The 23,876-nt window shown below is 53.5% G+C and overlaps 1 protein-coding gene across 1 annotated transcript in view; it reads left to right on the forward strand.

Annotated features, from left to right (window-relative positions):
* Positions 1 to 23,876, forward strand: part of Trpv4 (transient receptor potential cation channel subfamily V member 4) — a 36,769-nt gene that overhangs the window by 8,976 nt on the left and 3,917 nt on the right. Inside the window, exons 2-13 of the mRNA XM_057764794.1 lie at positions 4,097 to 4,512; positions 8,777 to 8,949; positions 14,416 to 14,568; positions 15,420 to 15,560; positions 16,195 to 16,493; positions 18,387 to 18,566; positions 18,837 to 18,995; positions 19,217 to 19,309; positions 19,701 to 19,774; positions 20,775 to 20,940; positions 21,145 to 21,211; positions 22,603 to 22,919. Of these exons, the coding sequence (XP_057620777.1) occupies positions 4,127 to 4,512; positions 8,777 to 8,949; positions 14,416 to 14,568; positions 15,420 to 15,560; positions 16,195 to 16,493; positions 18,387 to 18,566; positions 18,837 to 18,995; positions 19,217 to 19,309; positions 19,701 to 19,774; positions 20,775 to 20,940; positions 21,145 to 21,211; positions 22,603 to 22,919 (2,208 nt within the window). The 5' untranslated portion in view covers positions 4,097 to 4,126. The remainder of the gene's footprint in view (positions 1 to 4,096; positions 4,513 to 8,776; positions 8,950 to 14,415; positions 14,569 to 15,419; positions 15,561 to 16,194; positions 16,494 to 18,386; positions 18,567 to 18,836; positions 18,996 to 19,216; positions 19,310 to 19,700; positions 19,775 to 20,774; positions 20,941 to 21,144; positions 21,212 to 22,602; positions 22,920 to 23,876) is intronic.

Consider the following 23,876-nt stretch of genomic DNA (forward strand, 5'->3'; position numbering starts at 1 on the left):
CCGGCCCCCACGTCCACCCTGTGTGAGCAGAGAAGACAGTGGCGCTGGAACCCTCTGGCCACGCTGCATCCTGGGATCTCAGTACCAGGCATCCTTGGTGTAGCCTGCTGTCTCCTGAAGCTTCTTCGCTTCTTCAGTCAGGTGCCAGCTCACCTGGTAACCTCTGCTGTTGAGCTAGTGCAGAAACCAAGGCTGCAGAGACCGTGAGCCTCATAGTTAGGGCCTAAAGCCAATCCTCAGAAAGTGTGATGTCAGTTTGCACACTTCCTCCACGCCCCACTGTCCAAGGGGCTATGACCGCAGAGCGTATCATCTTGGGCCATGTTTCCGATGTCTAGGCCTCTGTGCACAGGCAGGAAGTAGGGGGATCTTGGCTGGGACCTGGATCCACTTGGATCCTACAACCACCGCCTGGCTCCTTGGGCCACTCTTGAGCACCTGTGGACTATACAGCCTTCAACACCACTGGCCATCTCTGCAGGTCTGTCTAGTGTGTTGTTCCCCAAGGAGGGACTGCTACCAAATCTGCTCACATTGGGATCCCCAGTCAGACACAGGTCTGGCACACAGTGCCAGTTCAGGAGGGTGAACAGACTTGTGATACTGTCACTGGGCCCTGAGATTTGTACCCTCGCTGAATCCATTCTGTCGAAACTGCCATTTTGGGGTGAGGGGGCGGGGAATGCTAGTTTGCCACATAGATTGTTGAAGGGGGTATCACTATGTACCCCAGGCTAGCCTTGAGTTTGAGCATCACTACTCCTGGCTTAGATGTATAGATTTTGTTTTCCTTATGTTTATCTGAGACAGGGTTTGTCCTTAAATTCACTGTGTAGCAGAGGATGACCTTGAACTCTTGACACCCACCCCCCAATCCACCTCCCAAATATTGGGATTATAGATATGCCATACCACCTCTGACTGATATGCAGATTAACAAAAAACACAGTAAGGACACTTGGGACTGAAACATGCAAGAGTAAGTGGTTGGTTGTGTAAGGGTGTCTGTCCTGTCCTGTCCTTGAGTGCACACTGTCCCAGATGTATGGCAGAGATCCCCTCCTTTAGGGACATCAACAAACCATGCTGGCATGAAGGGACGGAAGGCCCGTGCTTGTTCCCAGCATGGCACGTGTGCAAACATGGAGGAAGCAACAGAACATAGGAGAGAGGCCCCACCCCCAACCCCCCATCCCCACCCCCTCTCCCACCTCTCTGCTGCTGGGCCCTCCCTGCTTGGCTGGCAGAGGCTTGGAATGTGTAATAACAGCCTTCAGGGCAAATTAGAACAGGGAGTGAACTCTTCCTGGCCACAGAAAGAACCCAGCAGCATGAGGGGAAGGAAAACTCTGTGTGTGTGTGTGTGTGTGTGTGTGTGTGTGTGTGTGTGTGTGTGTGTGATCCTGGGTGACTGAGGGGAGAAGGATCCTCTCAAGCACCCTTTCCAAAGTCATATGCTCCCTGGGTGGCCTTCTTTTCCTCAGCCATAAAATGAGAAAAGTTTTGTTTATCAGGGTCCTGGGGGTTTGAGTGAGGGAGATGCTGGAGGGGTGTGGCCAACTTTCCCAGGGGTGCCACATTGGGGAAGGGGGAATGGGGAATAAGGCCGGGACTGTGTCACGTCCTAACAACATCCTGATACAAGGAGCAACATCATCAGTGTGGTGGGTGTCCTGGAGACACATGGCCTACTTCCTGTCACAGCCTACACCTCCCTTCCACAGGTAGAGAGTGTGAGGCTCAGGGGGATTAGAGGGTGATAAGCCCTCCCTCCCTGAGTGTCCAAGAAGCTCTACGGCCATGTCATTGGGTCTTAGCTCCCTCTGTTCTTCAGGTAAACTCAGGGACTGAGGAAGCAGAGTTCTGCAACCCCACTCTTAGAGATCTTGGCTTTGCCACTAACCTATGTGGCCTCAGGCAACTTACTTCATGTCTCTGAACCTCAGTGTGTTTCCTCATCCGTAACAGGATAATTGTAACAGCGTCCCCCTACGCGGTACCGTTCGTCAGCCTCCGCCCTGTTGGCTTTGGGGGCTGGCTTTTTTTGCAGTGTTGCCCTGGGCACTGAAAGAGGGTTCATGGCATCCTGGCCTTGACTCAGTAGATGTCTGTGGCTCACCCCCCTGTACAGGAGGACGACCAACCACATGTGTCACTGAACATAGCCCTATGTCCCTGGTCTGTCATTTCAGGAGGCTTGGATGAGGGCACGTGTGGGAGACACTTAGACTCTGTATTCCCAATGACAGTGGTTGATTTTGGAATTACTTCAAGGTGATCCGAGCTAATCATGATCCTTGTGGACATGCCAACATCATGTGACTGGACCAGGGCTGGCTGACTCCAGGTGTCCTGACTTGGGGTCCCCCCAGGAACTTGGATGCTGTCCAGTTGGGGCTCTCTAGAGGAAGAGATGAGAGTTGGTGGCAGCTTCTTAGTGGGACTTGGGCATGGTCACAGGGCTGCCCTGGCCAGGGGTGCAATGATCAGTAATGTTGATGGCTGATGGCACGTGGCCGGCATTGCTTCTCCCCTGACTTTCAGCAGCTGTCCCCTTAACACCCCTCCCCCGCCGTGCCCTCATCTCCACTCTATTCCTGCAGAGCAGAGACCAAAGTCACAGGGCCCTAACACAGGGAAATGGCAGGTAGACAGGACCTGTGGCCTCAGAGGCCTAGCTCTGAGTGACGCTTTACATACATGGGAGACCCCAGGAGGAGGTGTGGTCACCCTAGTTTTACAAGTGAGAAACCAAGGCCCAGAGAGAGAGCCGACTAGACTCGGCCTCATTCCTCCTGCTGTAGGTCTGAAGAAGCCGCCATTGTGCCCATTATCCAGAGGGGAACACAGAGGCTCTGGCCCTCCAGTGACCTGCCTGCCCACGGGTACACTCTGGGCAAACAGCAAAGCTGACATTAGAACCAAGCCTGAGTGAATCCAAAGTCCAGCTTCTCTCTTCCTGCTGGCATCAAGAGAGAAGCCAGCCCCTGCCAGACATTCCTCCCCTCTACGTGCCCGGCTTTGCCCACACGGGAGGCCCCTTGCCATGTTCCCACCTGGGCAGCATCTCCTGGCAGTTGCAAAGCAAACATGATGGGCATTAGTTTGTTGTTTTTCTTAGTGTGGGGTCTAAGGACACACACACAAACTCCTGTGTGTACTCAACTGGCAAGAAAAAGATTCTAGGATACCCAGGGCCTAGCTGTAGGGAGCCCTGCCCTGCTGGCTCTAAGTGAGCTCACTCTGGGCCTGAGAATTGGAAAGTCTTGTCTTCACAAGCCGTGTGTCTGCCCCGTGGAAGCCTCAGTTTCTTCATTTGAGAAATGGGCACAAAGGACGCCTTTGTCTCTGGTCTTTCATCCTGTGGAGACTCAGGATGGGTCTGTTCCCTGCCTGGGTATCACAGCCTGGCAGTTAATCTAGGAAAGAGACAAGAGAGAGAGAGCACACGTCTAAGGGGTAGGGCAGATTTCTCAGTGGAGGGGACAGTTGGGTACACAGGTGGGCAGGAGCCGGTCAGGCTGACAGGAGGAGCATTACTTAGCCCCAACCTCAATTTAAATCTGGGAGCCTCCAATACAGACCCATAGGAAGGGTCACGATGATGCTGGAGGGGCTGTGGGGCCCACTCCTGTGCAGTAGGTCCACATGGCTCCTCAGAGTACCTACTGACCAAGGCGGCGCTTCTAGGCATGCAGGGCATTGTCCCACGTCTTCTCTGCTTCCCTGTGAAGCTTGTGTCCCCCGGCTCATAGGTGAAGAAACAGGCTGTGAAATGCTGATTGGTTTGGTGTGACACGGGCCAAAGGGGTCAATATCCAGGCTCTGAAGGGACTCTTAGCCCTTCTTATCCAGCTAGAGTCTGGATAACTGAGCTGGAGGCCGATGCATATCTCTAGATTCTCAAGGAGGCCCCTGTTATGGCTCCTGCCTGGGGCTGGCCGCTGACCACATCTGGGAGTGGCCACCTCAGCCCCTGTCATTACAGCGGTGGCTTTGAAGCAACTGGCAGCAGCGCTGTTTGCCCACGTGGGAGGGGGCTTCCTGGACCTCCACTATTGGCTGGGCTTTGCCTGATCCCCTTTGTCCCCCGCAGGCTGAACAGTGAAACAGATCTGGGACCAGCATGGCGGATCCTGGTGACAGCCCCCGTGTGGCACCTGGGGAGGTGACTGAGCCCCCTGGAGATGAGAGTGGCACCTCTGGTGGGGAGGCCTTCCCCCTCTCTTCCCTGGCCAATCTGTTTGAGGGGGAGGAAGGCTCCTCTTCGCTCTCACCGACTGATGCTAGCCGTCCTGCTGGCCCCGGTGATGGGCGTCCGAACCTGCGTATGAAGTTCCAAGGTGCTTTCCGCAAGGGGGTTCCCAACCCCATTGACCTTTTGGAGTCCACCCTGTACGAGTCCTCAGTAGTACCCGGGCCCAAGAAAGCACCCATGGACTCCTTGTTCGACTACGGCACTTACCGTCACCACCCCAGTGACAACAGGAGGTGGAGGAGGAGGGCCATAGAGTGAGTATTCCTGGCTGTCTGGTGGGAAGCTTCCTCTGTACTAAATCCATCACCTACCCACCTACCCACCCATCTGTCCACCTACCCATGCATGCATGCATCCATCCACCCACCCACTCATCCACCTACACACCCACCCATCCATCCATCCATCCACCCACTGTCCGTCCATCCACCTATCTGTCCACCGATCCATCTACCCATCCATCCACTTACCCATCTATCCATCCATCCACCCACCCACCCATCCACCCACCCATCCATCCATCCATCCATCCATCCATCCATTCATCCATCCATCCATCCACCCACCCACCCACTTATCCCTCCCTCCATCACTCCCCATGCATCTCTTTGCCCATCTGTTTCTTTGTTCATCCATCCCAACCATACACAGACACATCTATCTTTCTACCTCCTCTCCACTACCCACTCACCAATCCACCCATTCCTCATCTATCCTTCTACCTGTCCACCATCTCTCCATCTGTCCACCTGTCCGTATATACATACATTTATCTACTCCCTTATATAACTACCGATGCCTATCTGTCACTTCACCCCCCCCCCCTAATGTAACTCTGGCTTTACAAGTAGACCAAGCTGCCTTTGAACTCTCAGAGATCCTCCTGCCTCTGCCTCCCAAGTGCTGGGATTAAAGACTTGGCCACCATACCCTATATTTCATTAGCCTTTTCATCCACCAACCCATCTGTCCGCTTGTCTGTCCACCCACCACACCCAACAGTGTACTTGTTCATTGTTACCCACGTATGTATGCAGGTCTGTCCACCCATGCAGCCATTTTCTGCTTCACTGCCATCCAAGTGCCCGTCCCCTGCTTGTCCAGTCTGCACACCTATAATCCACCCATCCAAATGCATCCCTCTCGTCATCAATCTGTCTGTTCATATGCACTTCAAAATGTCTCTAGGACCTCCAGCCATCCAGCCGCCACTTCAGAAATCATTCATTCATTACATTTCTTTTGTTTGTTTGCTTGGTTTTTAGTTTTGTTTTTTGTTTTTCGAGACAGGGTTTATCTGTGTAGGTTTGGAGTCTGTCCTGGAACTCGCTCTGTAGACCAGGCTGGCCTCAAACTCACAGAGATCTACCTGTTTCTGCCTCCCAAGTGCTGGGATTAAGGGCATGCGCTACTACTGCCTGGCTTCATTACATTCATCTTTTTTTTTTTCATCTTTTTCTTTTTTGAGACACGCCACCGTATGCAGCTCCGACTGGCCTTTCTCACAGTTCTCTTGTCTCGGCCTCTTGACTCAGGGTTACAGGTGTGTCGCGCCACTCCACACTCGTTCACTAAATGTTTGATGGCTGCCTGCTTCTTCTCCCTTCCTCCTTCCTCTTTGCAAACCACCAGTTCACTCACCCAGCTCCGTTTTCCACTCATTCATGCATCCACCTTCCAGTTCATTCCCATCTGCCCTTCATCCATCCCCAGCTGGTGTGGAAGCCCTCTGTCCCTGACCTTTAGGCTCTTAGCAGACATTTCTCCAGGCTTGACACAGCTTGGACATCAGCCCTTTTCCTTCCTGGAAACCCCTCAGGGCCTCCGTGTGTGTCCTTGAGTGCCCCTCTGAAGTCTAGAGAGGCCTGGAGCTGGGGTCCTCTAGCCCTTGCTGACGAAAGACTGGCTGCCATGCAGAATGGAGCCTGCTCACCTTCTCCATCTTTGCACAGCCGAGAGCTGGCTCTTAGTATCTGTGGACTCTCTGGTGTTTCTTGAGCATCACAACTGCCCAGAAGTGGAATTGATTGATTCCAAGCTCCTGCAGTGAGTCAGACCAGATTTCAGCACCTAACTCAGAAGCACAGTCAACTTCAGGGTGGGTGGGGCAATGGCAGGTGAAGAAACTTGAAAATACATGATTCTAGATGGGAGGTGCTAAGGTTGGGGAGGGACCGGAGACAGGAGACTTCTCAGAAAGGTGGCATCTAGACAGTATACCCACATGGATAGGAGGATGCCCTGGTCCTGGCTCTGTGAACAAGGCTGCACTTTATAAGGTCCCAGTCCATGGCTATACCCCCTTTCCCATGGTTCCTTTGGGCCCTGAGCAGAGAATTGAAGGGGAGAGACTGCCTGGCCTAGGCCTGCCTCTTCTAGCCCCAGGTGACTGTTCCCTGCCTCTCTCTTCTCCCTTCCTGGCCCCTCTGCTTCCATCTTTTCCCCTCTGTCTTCTCATTCATGTTCTCTCTGTTGCATCCCATTCGTTCAGGGCTGGGCTGGATGGCAACACAGCACAGCAAGGCTCTCTGTCCTCATAGTGTCCAGGCTAGCCCTTTCTCTCCCAGAACTTAGCGTACAACCATTGCCCATTTAATGTTTGCTGAATGACTAAATGAGTGTCTCCGTTTTCCTTAGCCCTCTCTTGGTCTTATCATCCTTCTGCCTGCCTCTGTAGCTCAGCTCTATCCTATGAACATACAGACGTCAGACACACGGCCCTCAGGAATGAGGGTGGCGGTAGCTAACATGGATTGCGTGTTTACTGTGTTGTGGGCGCTGGATTAAGCCCCTGAGGTGATGACGTGAATCTGTGAGTGAGTGAGTGAGGAGATGCGCTCCTTCTCTTTTACTTTGTTCCTTCCCTGCTTTCTTCCTGTCTGTATGTACCATAGACAGTGTTCCTCAAGGGCCAGGCAGTAGGTACAGGTGGCAGAGTGCCAGCCTTGTATGCTTCCATCCCCAGCCCTGGCTTCCATCCCCAGCCTTACAGAAACCAGGCATGGCGGCACATGCCTGTGGTCCCAGCACACAAGGGTGAAGGCAGGAGATTCAAGATCAAGCCAGCCTGAACTACACTAGATCTCCCTCCCTCCTTCCTTCCTTCTCCCCTTCCCTCTCCGTTTCTCTCTCTCTCCCTCTCTCCCCTCTCTCCTCTCTCTCCCCCTCACCCCCCCACAGTGTTCAGTATTCAATAAATGATGGGTGGATGGGTAGGTGGAGGGAAAGGTGAGTGGGAATGTGAGAGGAGGGGTAGATGGTGGACAGGTGGTGTGGTAGGATAGATGGGACGCTAGATGAGTGGGTGGATGGATGGATGGATGGATGGATGGTGGATGAGTGGATGGATGGATGGGTGGGTGGGTGGATGGATGGATGGATGGGTGGGCGGATGGATGGATGGATGGATGGGTGGGTGGGTGGATGGATGGGTGGGTGGATGGATGGGTGGGTGGATGGATGGGTGGGTGGATGGGTGGATGGATGGGTGGATGGATGGGTGGGTGGATGGATGGATGGATGGGTGGGTGGGTGGATGGATGGATGGATGGGTGGGTGGGTAGATGGATGGATGGGTGGGTGGGTGGATGGATGGGTGGGTGGATGGATGGGTGGGTGGGTGGGTGGTTAGATGGATGGATGGGTGGGTGGGTGGATGGGTGGGTGGGTGGGTGGGTGGGTGGATGGATGGATGGATGGGTGGGTGGATGGGTGGATGGGTGAGTGGGTGGATGGATGGGTGGGTGGATGGGTGGGTGGATGGGTGGGTGGGTGGGTGGATGGATGGATGGATGGGTGGGTGGATGGGTGGATGGGTGAGTGGGTGGATGGATGGGTGGGTGGATGGGTGGGTGGATGGGTGGGTGGGTGGGTGGGTGGATGGATGGGTGGGTGGGTGGGTGGGTGGGTGGATGGATGGGTGGGTGGATGGGTGGATGGGTGGGTGGGTGGATGGGTGGGTGGGTGGATGGATGGGTGGATGGATGGGTGGATGGATGGATGGATGGGTGGATGGGTGGGTGGGTGGATGGATGGGTGGATGGATGGGTGGATGGATGGATGGATGGGTGGATGGATGGGTGGGTGGATGGATGGATGGGTGGATGGGTGGGTGGGTGGATGGGTGGGTGGATGGATGGATGGATGGATGGGTGGGTGGATGGATGGATGGGTGGATGGATGGGTGGGTGGGTGGATGGGTGGGTGGGTGGATGGGTGGGTGGATGGGTGGGTGGGTGGGTGGATGGGTGGGTGGGTGGATGGATGGGTGGGTGGATGGATGGGTGGGTAGATGGAGGGAGAGAAGGTGGGTAGATGGGTGGGTAGCACTATGAGCAGGCTTGTCTGATTTTCCTTCTGTTTTTCCACCCAACATACTGTAGGCCAGCTTATCCTTTCTCGGATAAAGCATTCTATATGGTTCATCAGTTTGGTCTTCCCCCAGCCTCTGGCTCCTTAAGGAGGAGGCAGGGCAGGACGAGGATAAGCTCCTGGTGTCCTTCTTTCTCCCTCCTCCAGGAAGCAGCCACAGAGCCCCAAGGCTCCTGCACCCCAACCACCCCCCATCCTCAAAGTCTTCAACCGGCCCATCCTCTTTGACATCGTGTCCCGGGGCTCCACTGCCGACCTGGATGGACTGCTTTCTTTCTTACTGACCCACAAGAAGCGCCTGACTGATGAGGAGTTCCGGGGTGAGCTGCCCTGGTGGGCATAGCATGTGGGAGGGTAGAAGGGGTATCTCTCGGCTTTGTGCAATGCCTTTCCCCTTTTGCAGCTCTCTTTGGACCCCAAACATCAGTAGATCATCAGGCAGAGTCTGGGTAAACACATCAGTAGATCATTGGGCAGAGTCTGGGTACATCCTTTACCACATTACCAAACCTCTCTGGGTCTTGACCACCACGAATATTCATTCCTGTAGAAGAATGTTTACAGAGTTTAACCATGGGGACTCTAACACACTTCTAACACTAAACATGGTGCTGTGGCTTCTCCATGGCATGGCTGACAGTGCTAAACACAGGCAACCAGGATCCCCTGTCCCCCAGGGGTAAGTAGGGTGGTAGGTAGGGGTTCCTGCTTATATGTCTAGAGATCTGCCTCACCCTTGCGAGCCCCTTCCCTGACCTGACTCCCTGGGCTATCCCCCCACCCCGCCCAACTTTCCCTCTGCAGGGTCCATTTGTCCTATCCACCCTCAGATCCCTGTGAACCCCATGTCTTTGCGAGCTGCCCTGGCCTCACCTGTAACCAGGCACTGACCAGCTGCCACCGTGCGCTGGTATGAGGTCCCTAGAGAGGACTGGCCAGAGGACCGCACAAGTCAGTGCAAAGTGTGCCCCTTGCCCCAAAGCAGTGCCTGTCTCAGCAAGTCTGACCTGATTAGCCTGGAACTCAAGCCTGAGAAAGTTTGGAGAGGTGGTCACCAGAGACACCCCTTTGTTTTTTGATACTTCATAGTAAACTTCGTGCCAAAGCAGATGACTCAGGCTGGGGGTCACTTTCCCCAGAGTTCTTCAGGCTGTCCTTTTTTTCTTTTCTTTTCTTTCTTTCTTTCTTTCTTTCTTTCTTTCTTTCTTTCTTTCTTTGTTTCTTTCTTTCTCTTTCTCTTTTACTGTTGTAATTTGCTTTTATCAACCTGATTTTGGGTGGGGGGCGATTTTGAGACAGGGTTTCTCTGAGTAACAGCTCTGACTATCCTGGAACTCACTGTATAGATCAGGCTAATCTTGAGCTCACAGAGTAGCAATCTGATTTTTTAAATAAATTATTTATTTTACAATATTTTTCAAGACAGGTTTCTTCTTTTAATCTTTTTAAAACATGTATGTTATGTATATGGTGTGCTATCTGCATGTATACCTGCAGGCCAGAAGAGGGCATCAGATCTCATTATAGATGGTTCTGAGTCACAATGTGGGTGCTGGGAATTGAACTCAGGACCTCTGGAAGAGTTCCTAATGCTCTTAACTACTATGGCATCTCTCCACCCCCTGGATTTGATTTTTTTTTTTTTTTTTTTGATTTTCGAGACAGGGTTTCTCTGTGGTTTTGGAGCCTGTCCTGGAACTAGCTCTTGTAGACCAGGCTGGTCTCGAACTCACAGAGATCCGCCTGCCTTTGCCTCCCAAGTGCTGGGATTAAAGGCGTGCGCCATCACCGCCCAGCTCCTAGATTTGATTCTTACAAGGTTACAATTCCTTCCAGATCTTTGTGCCCGTCTATTGAGAACTACTGGGTTCTTCCAAATCTCTGTGCCCATTTTTTGAGAACTACTGGGTTCTACAAAGTACGGTGATGCCTGATCCTGTAGTGGGCGCCAGCTTGGAGTTGTGAGAGGCCACGGAGTATGTTGGTGGCACCTGTCGGCCACATATCCCTCTCCTGTTCACCCCACACTTCAGGCAAAGGGAATGTTCTAGTGAACAGATCTGGTGCAAGGCTACTGTCCAGGCTTTGGGCAGGACAGAGTCCCAAGGAGCTGGTCCTCCAAGCTTCTGGCTTCCTTTGGGCTTGGGACTGAGGTGGGGAACTCTTAGTCCAGATTGAAACCCCTAGACAGTATCAGTGTGGATTTGGGTGGGGACTTGACTGGGCCTGAGGTTGTAGCATGGGACTTGACTGGGCCTGAGGTTGTAGCATTGAGGACAGGGGACACCAGCAGAGCTTTAGGGCTCTCTTACTAAGAACAAACTCTGTCTAGGCTTTTGGTACTGGCTTTTGTATTCATCGTTCATGGTCCACAGCAGCGCCCCCAGATTGTTCAGGCTTCAGGCGTCACAAAACCTGGCTCCTCCTCTGCGTGTTTTTCTGGCTGGAGGTTGATGAGCTCATCTGATTTTCAGGGTGGAATCTCTGTCCCCACGCCCTGCCCCCAATTTGGGTAGTTTCACAATCTCCCATTTGTCAATGGGCAATTTAAGGTCCCTGGCTCCGGCAGGCGCCATAGCCAGAGACGTCCCCCTGGTGGTCAGCTGAGGAATTGCTTCTTCTCTAGCAGGGCTTAGACTCATTCTCCATAACCACAGGAGTGCATGTGAAGCCCTAGTTCCCATTGCCCTTGTGCCGGCTGTGATGTGGGATTACTTGAGGTGCCTGGGTAGCCCCTTTAGTGGGTTCTTACTGATTCAGCAAGATGCCATCGGCCACCGATGAAGTACCAGGCAATGGGCTGATGCAGGTAGAGAGGTCAGGGCTAGGGGTAGGATGGGGCTGAAATGAGGAACCGAGGAGCAAGGCAGAGAACAGCCCTGGTCTCAGGTGCGTCTCAGGCTTCCAGGTGGGACAGCCACAGAAATAAGTACCCAGTTAAAACCGTAAAAATGTTTCTACAAGAGGCTGTCCTGGAATATTAGAGCCCGTGAGGGGAAACCCAGGAGGGTTTCCTGGAGGAGGTAAACCCCTGAAGGAAGTCTGAGTGAGTTGCACCAGCTGTGTAAAGGGAGGGAGGAGCATTTCAGAGTGGGAGGCAGTGAAGTGATGGTCAGTACAAAGACCCGGTGGCCCACCACGATCTCTGGAGTGACAAGTGGATGAAGGAGGACCTCAGAGGCTGGTCACACCAGCGGAGTATCTTGGGCTTGTGAGAGGCAGTGCCTGGTTCTGGTGATGGTAGCAGAGATGACAGTCAAAGGGTGTGAAAAAATAGGTAAAACAGACACTGGGGCAGGGGTGGGGAGAAGGGAGGTGCTGAGGATCTCGGCTGGCTGGGAACAGCATTCTCAAAGACTGGGACTCTAGGGCTGGGGCGGGACCTGGGTTGCCATGGAGAGCTGGTGGTTGCCTGGTGATAATAAAACAGGGGATTGACACTACTCTTCGGCCAGAGATTGGGGGAAGGGGGTCCATCTGCACAGCCCCCAGGGCTTTGGCCAGCACTCAGGACAGCCCCTACTGGATGCCCGTGGGAAGCTGTAATCACTGATGCATTTGACAAACAGCTAGCTGGTGTTATCCCGGGTCAGCTGCCCAGGTGACAGGAAGGAGCAGCTGGAGAGAAAGACTGTAGCTCAGTCCTGCGGTCGGGCTGGAAGTTTCCCAGGCTTCCAGCTCTTCCTGCAGCTGGGGAGGTGGTCCTCCACTCCTTCCCATAGGAGACCTAGAGCAGCATAGTTATGTACGGAGGGCTCATTGCTACCCGGGGTCCTGCTAATCACAATGTTGGTTGATTCATTGGTGTTCCTTTGCTTGCCATCAAACTAGCGGGGAAGCCAAGACTTCCACTCTGAGGTGCCAGCCTGCAGAGCTGGCCTCATCCCACGTTGTCACAGTTTGAATCCACTTTCCAGGCCTGATTAGTGGTAGGGTGGGGGGATTTGCTTTTTACGATTGTCTGGAGAAAGATGCTAGTTCCTATAGCCAAACACATCACAGTGAGGGACAGAAACTTGGAATAGGGTGTTGGTGATGCAGGGGGAGGTGAGAGGCACCTGGCAGACTGACCCCCAAAGAAGTTGGACAGTTACGGAAAACGTTTACACTTAACTGCATCTGTGGGACCCCCTGACACTCCATCCCACTTAAGATGTCACATCCTCTGCATATTCCATCCACACTTTTGGGAGCACGGTGGCTCTTCCCTTCCCTCTAGGACACTAGTGTAAATGCTCTGTGGGACAGGAAACCCACGGGTGGGTACGTGCTGTTTGGTATGTCCTGCTTTCAGAGCTGATTGAAGGGGAGACAGTCGGTAGTGTAAGTACCTGCTGTGCAAACACAAGAGCCTGGGTTCAGATCTCCAGAATCCACAGAAAGAGCCAGGCAAGATGGCACCTCTGGGATCCCAGCTCTGGGGAGGGGGAAACGGGCAGATTCTCCTGATCCAGCCTCACTGATCCAGTGGGAGACCCTGCCTCAGAAGTGGGGGAGAGTGATGGAGAGAGCACCCAGTGCCGACGTCTGGTCGCCGTGCAGGTGGGAGCACCCAGTGCCGACGTCTGGTCGCCGTGCAGGTGGGAGCACCCAGTGCCGACCTCTGGCCACCGTGCAGGTGGGAGCACCCAGTGCCGACCTCTGGCCACCATGCAGGTGGGAGCACCCAATGCCGACCTCTGGTCGCCGTGCAGGTGGGAGCACCCAGTGCCGACCTCTGGTCGCCGTGCAGGTGGGAGCACCCAGTGCCGACCTCTGGCCGCCGTGCAGGTGGGAGCACCCAGTGCCGACCTCTGGCCACCGTGAAGGTGGGAGCACCTGTATACTTAGAAATGAAGGGGGAGTGGAATAGAGGGATGGAGAGAGGCTCTGCTGGTCCCGTGGTGAAGCTGGATGGTTGGAGCTGGGCATGGTGACTCACGCCTTTAATCCCAGCACTCAGGAGGCTGAGGCAGGCGGTCCTCTCAGTTCAAAGCCAGCCTGGTCCGTGTAGTGAGTTCCAGGATAGCCTGAGCTATATAGTGAGGCCCTGCCTCAAAACAACAACAAAAACCAACAAAAAGATGTTGGCTGACTTTTTTTAACACACACACACACACACACACACACACACACACACTCCCTATATGTGCGGAGTGTCTCTCTGTATCCCCACCTCATTGGTCTTTAGCTCCCTGTTTTCAGTGCCCTTTCTAACATTCCCTCTGTGGACTGGAGAGATGGCTCAGTGGTTAGAACACTCGCTGCTCCTGCAGAGGACCTGGGTTCAGTTCCCAGCACCCACATGGTGCCTCACAATCATCTGTAACTTCAGTTTTAGGAGCTCTGATGCCCACTTCAACCATCCATGGGCACTGCATGTACATGGTGCACAGACAGACATACATGCAGGCAGTACACCCATATGCATAATATAAACTAAAAAATTAAAAACTTCCCTCAAGTGCAGGGTATAGTGGCACACACCTGTAATCCAGCACTCTGGAAGCTGAGGCAAGATGGAGTGTTCAAGACCAGCCTGGGCTTCATAATGAGACCCTGCGTCAAAGAGAAATCTCCCCAAATAATATTAAGTACACGCTAGTCTATAGGCTGTGGCCTCCTGTATGTCAGTGTGTATCTATTTCCATAAGTTCATGGGCACCCTGAGTGCCATGAGAGACGGGCACTGTGTCCTCATCAAGTAGGCAGAAGGCATCTCAGAGACATGGGACAGCTAGGCCCAGGATCCTGCCCCTGCCCTAGAGTCACAGCCGGGCTCTGAGCCTTTTCCTGCCGCCCCCCAGAGCCATCCACGGGGAAGACCTGCCTGCCCAAGGCGCTGCTGAACCTGAGCAATGGCCGCAATGACACCATCCCAGTATTGCTGGACATCGCAGAGCAGACCGGCAACATGCGCGAGTTCATCAACTCGCCCTTCAGGGACATCTACTACCGAGGTGGGTCACTGAACAGACAAGGGGATGACGAGTGAGGGGCAGCAGCCAGCCCCTGGCCCTTCGCTATTCTGAATTTCAGATTGAGAGTCTGAGTCTCCGGGATGCAGGATCCCGTTGTTATCTGATGCCCATGATCTAGGAAACTGAACCCTAGAGGCTATGGGGTTGGACACCTAGGCCACTGGAGGCTCCACAGCGCACCGTGTTGAGCCAGAGGTTCCAGGAGGCAAAGGTGTCATGTGCATAAATTCCCTGCTCCCCGATTCGGAGAACCTAGGAACAAAAGCTGACATTTACTAAGACTGCAAAATGTCAGCAAAGTCTGTGAAGTTCATGGGTGTTGGGGTAAGCGGGCCAGCTAACCTATCCCTGCTCTGACCTCCAGGGTTGATTTGGCTAACCTAGTGGCTGGGTGGGCGTTCCCTTTTCCCCGCCACTATGCCATGGGCATCTTTCCCAGGCGGTGTACCCCATCCGTGGCCCTCGAGAAGCTTATACTCCTGCTGGACTCTGATAGAACCCACAAAGATCGTGCATCTTCCAGCGAGCAGTCAAAATTGAGGCTCGGAGGGCATAGCGCCCTCTAGAATTAGAGTCTGTGTCTCTGAGTTTTTGCCCTTGGAACCCACAGATCATTTTTCCTGTGATCCTAAAAGTGTGCTTTAGCATGCAGCAGGCACTGGCTGTCATGCACCCCAAATTCCATGACAGCCTTTCCATGATAGCTAGCCAAGGCTTGGTCTTGAGGTCCCTAGCCCAGTTTCCACACCTGGTAGTCCACTCTGTAGCCCTCAGCAGGCGTGGTCAGACCCCTGCCATGCCAGAGCCTGGCTACCTTTCTTTCTCCCCAGGTCAGACTTCCCTGCATATCGCTATTGAACGGCGCTGCAAACACTACGTGGAGCTGCTGGTGGCCCAGGGAGCCGACGTGCATGCCCAGGCCCGAGGGCGCTTCTTCCAGCCCAAAGATGAGGGTGGCTACTTCTACTTTGGTGAGCATTGGAGACTAAGGGTGGGAGACCGGGGACAGGTTGGTGTCTGCTGCCCTGGTGACTCTCCACACACTCAGAGCTGGGCTCCCACAGGTCCTGGCCCGCCCTGTGGTATACATCCCCCAGGCCATGCCTCAGAGTGGGAACTCTGCGGAGTGTTCAGACAGGACCTGGGTTCAAATCCTCACCTTGCTTCCCCCTGGGCACGTGACTAACTGCATGAAACTCAGTTTTCCCGTCCGTAGCTGTAGGACTGTGGCGGAATGTCAGTACCAGCACCTAATATGCAAGCATCTTTTGTTCTGACTAACATCATATGATGAGTGGGATGTCACAGTCCAGATTGCCACAGTGTTGCCACAGTTAAACCAATGAAATACTCTGAACATCATCCTGCTAACACCACACATGACATGGGACTCAGAGTCAAAATCCCACAAAAATCCTGCCACCAGGAGTCCAGACCCACACAGCTTTCAGATTGCACAGCCATGTCCCCAGATAGCCAACCCCTGCCTCTCCTGCACCACCATGAGACGCCCCAGGCCCACACAGTTGTGTGGAGCAGGGGGTGGCATCTGTCCCCATCCCTAGCGTGGTCCCCTGCATTGACCCTCAGTTTCCTTGGCCCCAGGGGAGCTGCCCTTGTCCCTGGCGGCCTGCACCAACCAGCCACACATCGTCAACTACTTAACGGAGAACCCGCACAAGAAAGCAGACATGAGGCGGCAGGACTCGCGAGGCAACACGGTGCTGCACGCATTGGTGGCCATCGCCGACAACACCCGCGAGAACACCAAGTTTGTCACCAAGATGTACGACCTCTTGCTTCTCAAGTGTTCCCGCCTCTTCCCTGACAGCAACCTGGAGACCGTGCTCAACAATGATGGCCTTTCTCCCCTCATGATGGCTGCCAAGACGGGCAAGATCGGAGTGAGTGGGCCCAGCTCCCCCTGGGGCTACTCCTGGCATTTATGACCCCCATGTCCATCTCTGCAGGCGCACTCCAGGAAGTAGGCATGGCGTCTCCAGAAGTTGATATGGCTCCCTAACATCCAGTCAGGCTCCTCAGCTTTATCTGGACCCACTAAGTCATCCCCACTGGTTGCTCCTTGCCCCAGCCCTGCCAGGCAGGATAAGTCACTGATGTAAACTGAGTCCCAGCCTCCGGCCTGCTGCCTCCTTCTGCTGGGCCCTCTCCTCTCACAGCGCCCTGGAGAGATTCCTAGCCTCGGCACTGTGGGTGCTGTGTGTGCTAGCCTCGGCACTGTGGGTGCTGTGTGTGCTAGCCTCGGCACTGTGGGTGCTGTGTGTGCTAGCCTCGGCACTGTGGGTGCTGTGTGTGCTAGCGTCGGCACTGTGGGTGCTGTGGGTGCTAGCCTGGGCACTGTGGGTGCTGTGTGTGCTAGCGTCGGCACTGTGGGTGCTGTGTGTGCTAGCCTCGGCACTGTGGGTGCTGTGTGTGAGGTTGGTCTGTACCCTCTGTGTGTTGTGGGTTGGCCTGGTGTTGATCCGCTGATGCCACTAGCACCCCTGCCACGCACTGTGACAGTCAGATTGTCTATAGACACTGTTGGACTGTCCCTTGGGAGGCGCCATTGCCCTGATTGAGAGCCAGGTCAGAGTAGCTGTGGTTTTCAGTGCTTCGGGGGGGTGGGGAGGCTCAGGCCCCAGTCCACCCTGCCCTCTGTGTGCATCAGTTTCCCTTTCTGGTGGAGTGTTGCTATGACAGTTCAAAGAGGTGAGGCACATGCAGCTTTTAGTGAAGAACTGAGGGGGTGACAAGTGCTCAGGAAGCCGGATAGGACTAACCACGGGGCAGCCTGAAACTCCTGTGACTTGGGAGGCTGTGGCAGAAGAATCGGGAGTTCAAGACCAGCCTCGGTACAGAACAAGTTCAAGGACAACTTGAGTAACTTAGGGAGGCTGGGTCTCAGTGGTGGAAGTCTTGTCTAGGCACGGGGTTCTACCCCAGCATTGAAAGTCTGTCTGTCTGTCTGTCTGTCTATCTATCTACTTACCTACCTACTTACTTATCTGTCATCAGTCATCTATTATCTATGTCTCTATTGATCACCTGTCTATTATCTATCATTTGTCTCTGTCATCTATTACCTATGTCTCAGTTTATCAGCCATTTATCTTTCTGTGTGTCTGTCCATCACGATTTATCAGTCATCTCTCTACCATTGTCTCAGTTAGGGTCTGTATTGCTGTGAAGAGACAACTTTTGAAAAGGAAGGCACTTAGTTAGGTGGCTTACATTTTCAGAGGTTTTGTTCCTTGTCCTCACAGTGTGACCTGGTGGCGTGCAGGCAGACACGGTGCTGGAGAAGTAACTGAGTGTCTACATCTTGACTTGCAGGCAACAGGAAGTGATCTGTATTATTGGGCATGGCTTGAGCATGTATGAGTCTTTAAAGCCCGCCCCCACAGTGACACTTCCTTCACCAAGGCCATACTTACTCTCACAAAGCCACACCTCCTAGTAGTGACGCTGCCTGTGGGAGCCATTTCTTTTCAAACCACCACAATCATCTATGTCTCTATCAATCATCTATCACCTGTCAATCTATCAATCATCATCTATCATGTTTAACATCTATGTCTATATATACCAATCATCTGTTTTTCTATGTTTAGCTATCATCTATGTCTCTATCAAATGTCTGTCTACCATCTATCAGCTATCTACCTATCTATTATCTATCATGAATCTATCTATGTCTCTGTGTATCAATCATCTGTCTATCACCTATCATATGTCAGTTAATCTATCATACATGTCTCTGTCTGTCTGTCTGAGAGCAAATGTCCCCTCTGTAGGTTTTTCAGCACATTATCCGGCGGGAGGTGACAGATGAGGACACGCGTCACCTGTCCCGCAAGTTCAAGGACTGGGCCTACGGGCCTGTGTATTCTTCTCTCTACGACCTGTCCTCCCTGGATACGTGCGGGGAGGAGGTGTCCGTGCTGGAGATCCTGGTCTACAACAGCAAGATCGAGGTGGGTGCCGGGGCTGGGAGGGAGGCCAGGACCAGGGGCTGCGGGATAGACATTTTTTAAGGAATGTCTGGTTCTGTGGTGCTATAGAATATGAAGGAAGGGTAAGTTGAGGCAGAACTGTGCAGAACCTTGAGTGCTGAGGCCACCGGACTTCCTGTAGCTGGAGAGTGGCTTAGGGGAGGAGGTGAGGATAGAGGAAAGCCGTGCTGTGGTGAGCCTGCCTGAATCCCCAGCACAGAAAGGCAGCCATGCCGCCTCCGCCTTTCACAGAACCGCCACGAGATGCTGGCTGTGGAGCCCATCAACGAACTGCTGAGGGACAAATGGCGCAAGTTCGGGGCCGTGTCCTTCTACATCAACGTGGCCTCCTACCTGAGTGCCATGGTCATCTTCACCCTCACGGCCTACTACCAGCCACTGGAAGGCACGGTGAGTGCTGGCTCGGGGCCCGATGGGCAGGAGCCGCCCAGGACAAGCCTCTGTGGAGGGGAGGAAGATGTCCAGGCACTGAGGTGGCTCTGAGCCTGGAAGGGACTCTGAGGGAGACGGGAGGGGAAGATGCTGAAGACCCAGATGTTTGGGGTGGGGGAGCTTATGGATGGGGCCAGATGTTGAGAGCAGATGAGGACCTTCTTGCACCCCTCCTCCAGCCACCCTACCCTTACCGCACCACAGTGGACTACCTGAGGCTGGCTGGTGAGATCATCACACTCTTCACGGGAGTTCTGTTCTTCTTCACCAGTGTGAGTGCTTAGCCCAGGGCCATCTGCCTGCCCAATCCTCCTTTCCCTCTGTCCTCTCCTTCCTCCTCCTCGTCCCTCTCCTCCTTTCCTCCCTCTTCCCTCTCCTCCTCTCCCTCCTCTTTTCCCTCTTCCTTTCCCTCCTCCTCTTCCCTCTCCTCCTCTCCCTCCTCTTCTCCCCCCTTTCTCCATCCTCCTCCCCCTCCTCTCTCCTTCTCTCCCTCCTCCTTTCCCTCCTCCTTCTGCAACCTAGCTTCTCTTTTCTCTCTTCCCTGCTTCAGCAGCTGAGCCCATGGTCTCTTTCCTTCACTCTGCCTCCTCTGCTATCTCTTCCTCTTCCTCCCCTCATTCCTTCTGGCTCTACTCCTGTCACTGGCTGTTTCTTCTCTTCCAGATCAAAGACTTGTTCATGAAGAAATGCCCTGGAGTGAATTCTCTCTTCGTTGATGGCTCCTTCCAGCTGCTCTAGTGAGTAGAACTGCCAGGGCAGAAGCTTCTGGGTGAGGATGGACATCTACATATTGGGAAAGGTGACGCTATTAGGAGTGATTTGTCCAGCAAGATGGCCATATTCAAAAGGCTGGGCAAGACCAGGGCTTTACTATATCATGGAGAGAAAGCATTTTGACCTCTTATTCCAGTAATTGAATGCTAGTTCCTGCTGGTGTTAAGAATTGTAATACTGTCTCCTTTTAGTAGGGAGAAGTGTTGCAATTGATTAGTGATGTCTGGCCAGGTCATAGCATATGGAGATCACTGTATGTGTGCTATATCTTTTCCATTTCCTTTAGAATGAGAAAATAATAACATTTAGCTATGAAATATCCACAGAACTTGGGATCAATCAATCTTTTTAAAAATCATTTTCTTATAATTGTTTTGTGTGTGCACACATGGACACACATGTGTGCATTCATATGCATATATGCACACATACACAGGAGTCAGAAGGGCACCAGATCACCTGGAGCTGGAGTTAAAGGCAGTGTGAGCTGCTTGATCTAGGTGCTGGGAATGAAACACAGGTCCTCTATAAGAACAGTATGTTCTTAACCCCTTAGCCATTGCTTCAGCCCTCTGAATCTTTCTTAACAATTCCAAAGACATGACTTTGGGGTCCTCTAGGACCTCAGAACCAGTGTCTCAAGCCAGATGGTGGTGTCTCATGCCTTTAATTCCAGCACTCAGGAGGCAGAGGCAGGTAGATCTCGGAGTTCTAGGCCAGCCTGGTCTACAGAGTGAGTTCCAGGACAGCCAGGGCTACATAATAGAAAGACCCTGTCTCAGGGAAGAAAAATCAAGCTGTATGGTTGACTGAATGCCAAGATGTCAGGTACCCCTGTACTCTGTTGGGGTCTTGAAGCCATTGGGACTTCTCGGTGCCCCAAAGGGCTTGAGAATGAGCCCCCTCCTCAGTCTCATTGTCCCTTCCCCGTTTCTGCCTCTCCCCATCTCCACTGCCCTATAGCTTCATCTACTCCGTGTTGGTGGTCGTCTCTGCAGCCCTCTACCTGGCTGGGATCGAGGCCTACCTGGCTGTGATGGTCTTTGCTCTGACTCTGGGCTGGATGAATGCCCTCTACTTCACCCGAGGGCTGAAGCTGACAGGCACCTACAGCATCATGATCCAGAAGGTTTGGGCAGGGACCCTCTGCAGTCACAGTGTGCCTGTTCTGTGGTCCATAGACCTGAGGAAAGGGCACTGGGGGACACCGGGCCTGCTCCAGCCTAGGCCAGGACAGAGTGGGGTTTGGAGAAAGAGGTGGGACAGGGGAGTGGAGGGTTGAGAACCCTGTGTGTGCCTTTTCTTTTACAATATCCCACCCCTCCCCTGTTAGATTCTCTTTAAAGATCTCTTCCGGTTCCTGTTGGTCTACCTGCTCTTCATGATCGGCTATGCTTCAGGTGAGTGTTAGGGTGCAGGGGTGAGGGTGAGTAGGCCTATAGGGAAATCACCATAGACGAGAACAAGAGGTGTCCCTGCTTGAGATCCCCATGTGTGGCCAAGGTCAGCCAAGCTGCATTCTCCCCGATCAGCAAAAGCCTTCGTCTTCCCAGTACAGATGAGCAGTCTCAGGCCAGAGAAGCCACATAAGCTACATGTGTTCAAAAACTACAAAATGCAGGGCCGGCGAGATGCCTCAGTGGGCAAAGGGGCTGTCACGCCTGATGACCTGAGTTTGATCCGTGGACCCACAGAGTGGAAGGGAGCACTTGACTTCCAGCCGTTGTTCTCTCATCCCCGCTTGTGCCATGGTGTGTGGATACCCTGCCCCCCACATAGGCACAGCCAAATAAATGAGTGTAATGAAAACATTTTTTAGAGCCAGTAGCTGCAGAAGTGGCTACCTCTGTGAGCAAACTAGAGCTGAAACTGAGAGGTCAGGTTAGGGTAGACTAGTCATAGGCCATATATGGCACAAACAGCACACATTCTCATGCTACTCGTGTTTGTGCCCAAAGCAGACATTGCTAATGGATCACAGAGTGGTTTTTTTTTTCTGTTCTGCCTAGATCAGGTCTCAGAACCCTTCACACACACTGTTTGAGCATCTGGCTATACAGTTTGATTGCTTTGGTCTGTGAGTTGCAGAGTGTTGGCCACCTGCTTGAGATGAAGGCAGTGTGGCTTCCTACAGCCTGGTGAATGCAGGGCCGCAGCATCCCTGCCCTGGCTGGCTTAAGGGTAGCATAGTTGGTTGCTGCTAAACCTCCAGAGCTCCATCTGGGCTTAGCAGATAAAGATGGCACCAAGAACAACTTAGGATATGTGCAGGCATAAGGACCCTCACAGAGTAGAGCCTCTGGGACAGTGAGACACTTGTGATCAGCCTTGGGCTTCACCTCTGGATGGTGTGGGGGGCGGGGGAGAGGGACCTGTGTGGAGTCTGTCCATAGGAGTGCTTCCAAATCTGCAAGTGACAGACTGCACAGGGCTTCTAGGGACAGATGGGGTTGGGCCACCCTTGTCCTAGGCACCGTAGGATGTAGCTGCATCCCTGACTCCACCACTCAATGCCAGCATAGCCACCCTCCCATCTCTTGTAACTACGGATGATCCTGTCTCCAGAAGTCGCCACATGTGCCCCGAGAGAAGATGATGAAGGATGTGTAGCTCCAGCCTCCATTCTGAAAACCCCTAACTCCTCAGAGAGTTTGGGGGTGAGCAGAGGTGTTCCCGAGGCTCCACGTGTGCTTGCTGACTTGGCTTCCTACTGGCTAACCTGACGCTAGTGCTCACCCCTCCCATCTCTCCGGTGGGAATCCCCTCTCAGCCGTGTGTGTCCCTCCCACAGCCCTGGTCACCCTCCTGAACCCGTGCACCAACATGAAGGTGTGTGACGAGGACCAGAGCAACTGCACGGTGCCCACATACCCCGCGTGCCGTGACAGCGAGACCTTCAGTGCCTTCCTGCTGGACCTCTTCAAGCTCACCATCGGCATGGGCGACCTGGAGATGCTGAGCAGTGCCAAGTATCCCGTGGTCTTCATCCTCCTGCTGGTCACATACATCATCCTCACCTTCGTGCTTCTGCTAAACATGCTGATCGCCCTCATGGGCGAGACGGTGGGCCAGGTGTCCAAGGAGAGCAAGCATATCTGGAAGCTGCAGGTGAGACATGCATGGACGTTCCTCGCCTCCCATGCATGCACAGGCAGGTAGGGCCGCTGCCTGTGTCTTAGAATTGCTTCGTTTTTCCCCCTCTGTTTAGTTCTTGCAACTGTGGTCCAGCTCAGGGGACCCAGCTGGCTTCATCCAGCATGATATCACGACTTCTGCCAGCACAGGGCATGCTCAGAGAGTGCCCTCCATGTTTAGTCACTGTGACATAAATCCCCGAAGCAGAACCACTTATAAAGGTTCATTTGGCTCATGGTTTTGGAGGCCGGGAAGTTCAAGTATGGTGCTGTATCTGCCAAGAGCACCATCCTGCTGTGGTGGACGGCTTGGCCCATGAGACAGAGCTGGTCTCACAGCCTGAGTCTGTCTTCCGGTACTGCCTCATGGGGGCTCTGCCTAGGCCGCATCTGATCTTAATTGTTGACTGCACCGAATCAAACCCCATCAACATAGGGACTCCTGAGGGATACACAGCAGACAGCAGGGGCATCTTAACGGGTTTGTGCCGAGTCTCTGCCGAGCCTTGATTCAAAAGATAGCTCAGGGTAAGGTGTTTGCTGACAACAAACTAAAGGACTGAGTTCAGATCCCCAACCCATTTTGTAAAGCTGGGTATGGGAGCACCTATAATCCTGTGCTTCCATGGCAAGATGGGAGGCTGGGATGGGAAGATCCTTCGAGGCAGGCAAGCTAGCCTGGGATGCAGACAGCAGACAAGAGACCCTGTCTCAAACAAGATGGGAGCCAGTGCAGCACCGTAGGTCCTTTGACCTGACATGCGTTCATACCTTGGCACCCTTGTGCCTGCACCCCATCTGCATGAACAAAGTGGTCATGGCGCCCCCTTGTGGAGGACTCAGCATTCTCCTGGGGGCTTTTCTCTGCTCACATGAAAATGCTGGCCCACTGCTCAGGGATGGAAAAGCCTATGGCAGGAAGGAGAGCTGT

The sequence above is a fragment of the Chionomys nivalis genome, chromosome 3 (assembly GCF_950005125.1).
Source record: "Chionomys nivalis chromosome 3, mChiNiv1.1, whole genome shotgun sequence".
Classification (NCBI taxonomy): Eukaryota; Metazoa; Chordata; class Mammalia; order Rodentia; family Cricetidae; genus Chionomys; species Chionomys nivalis.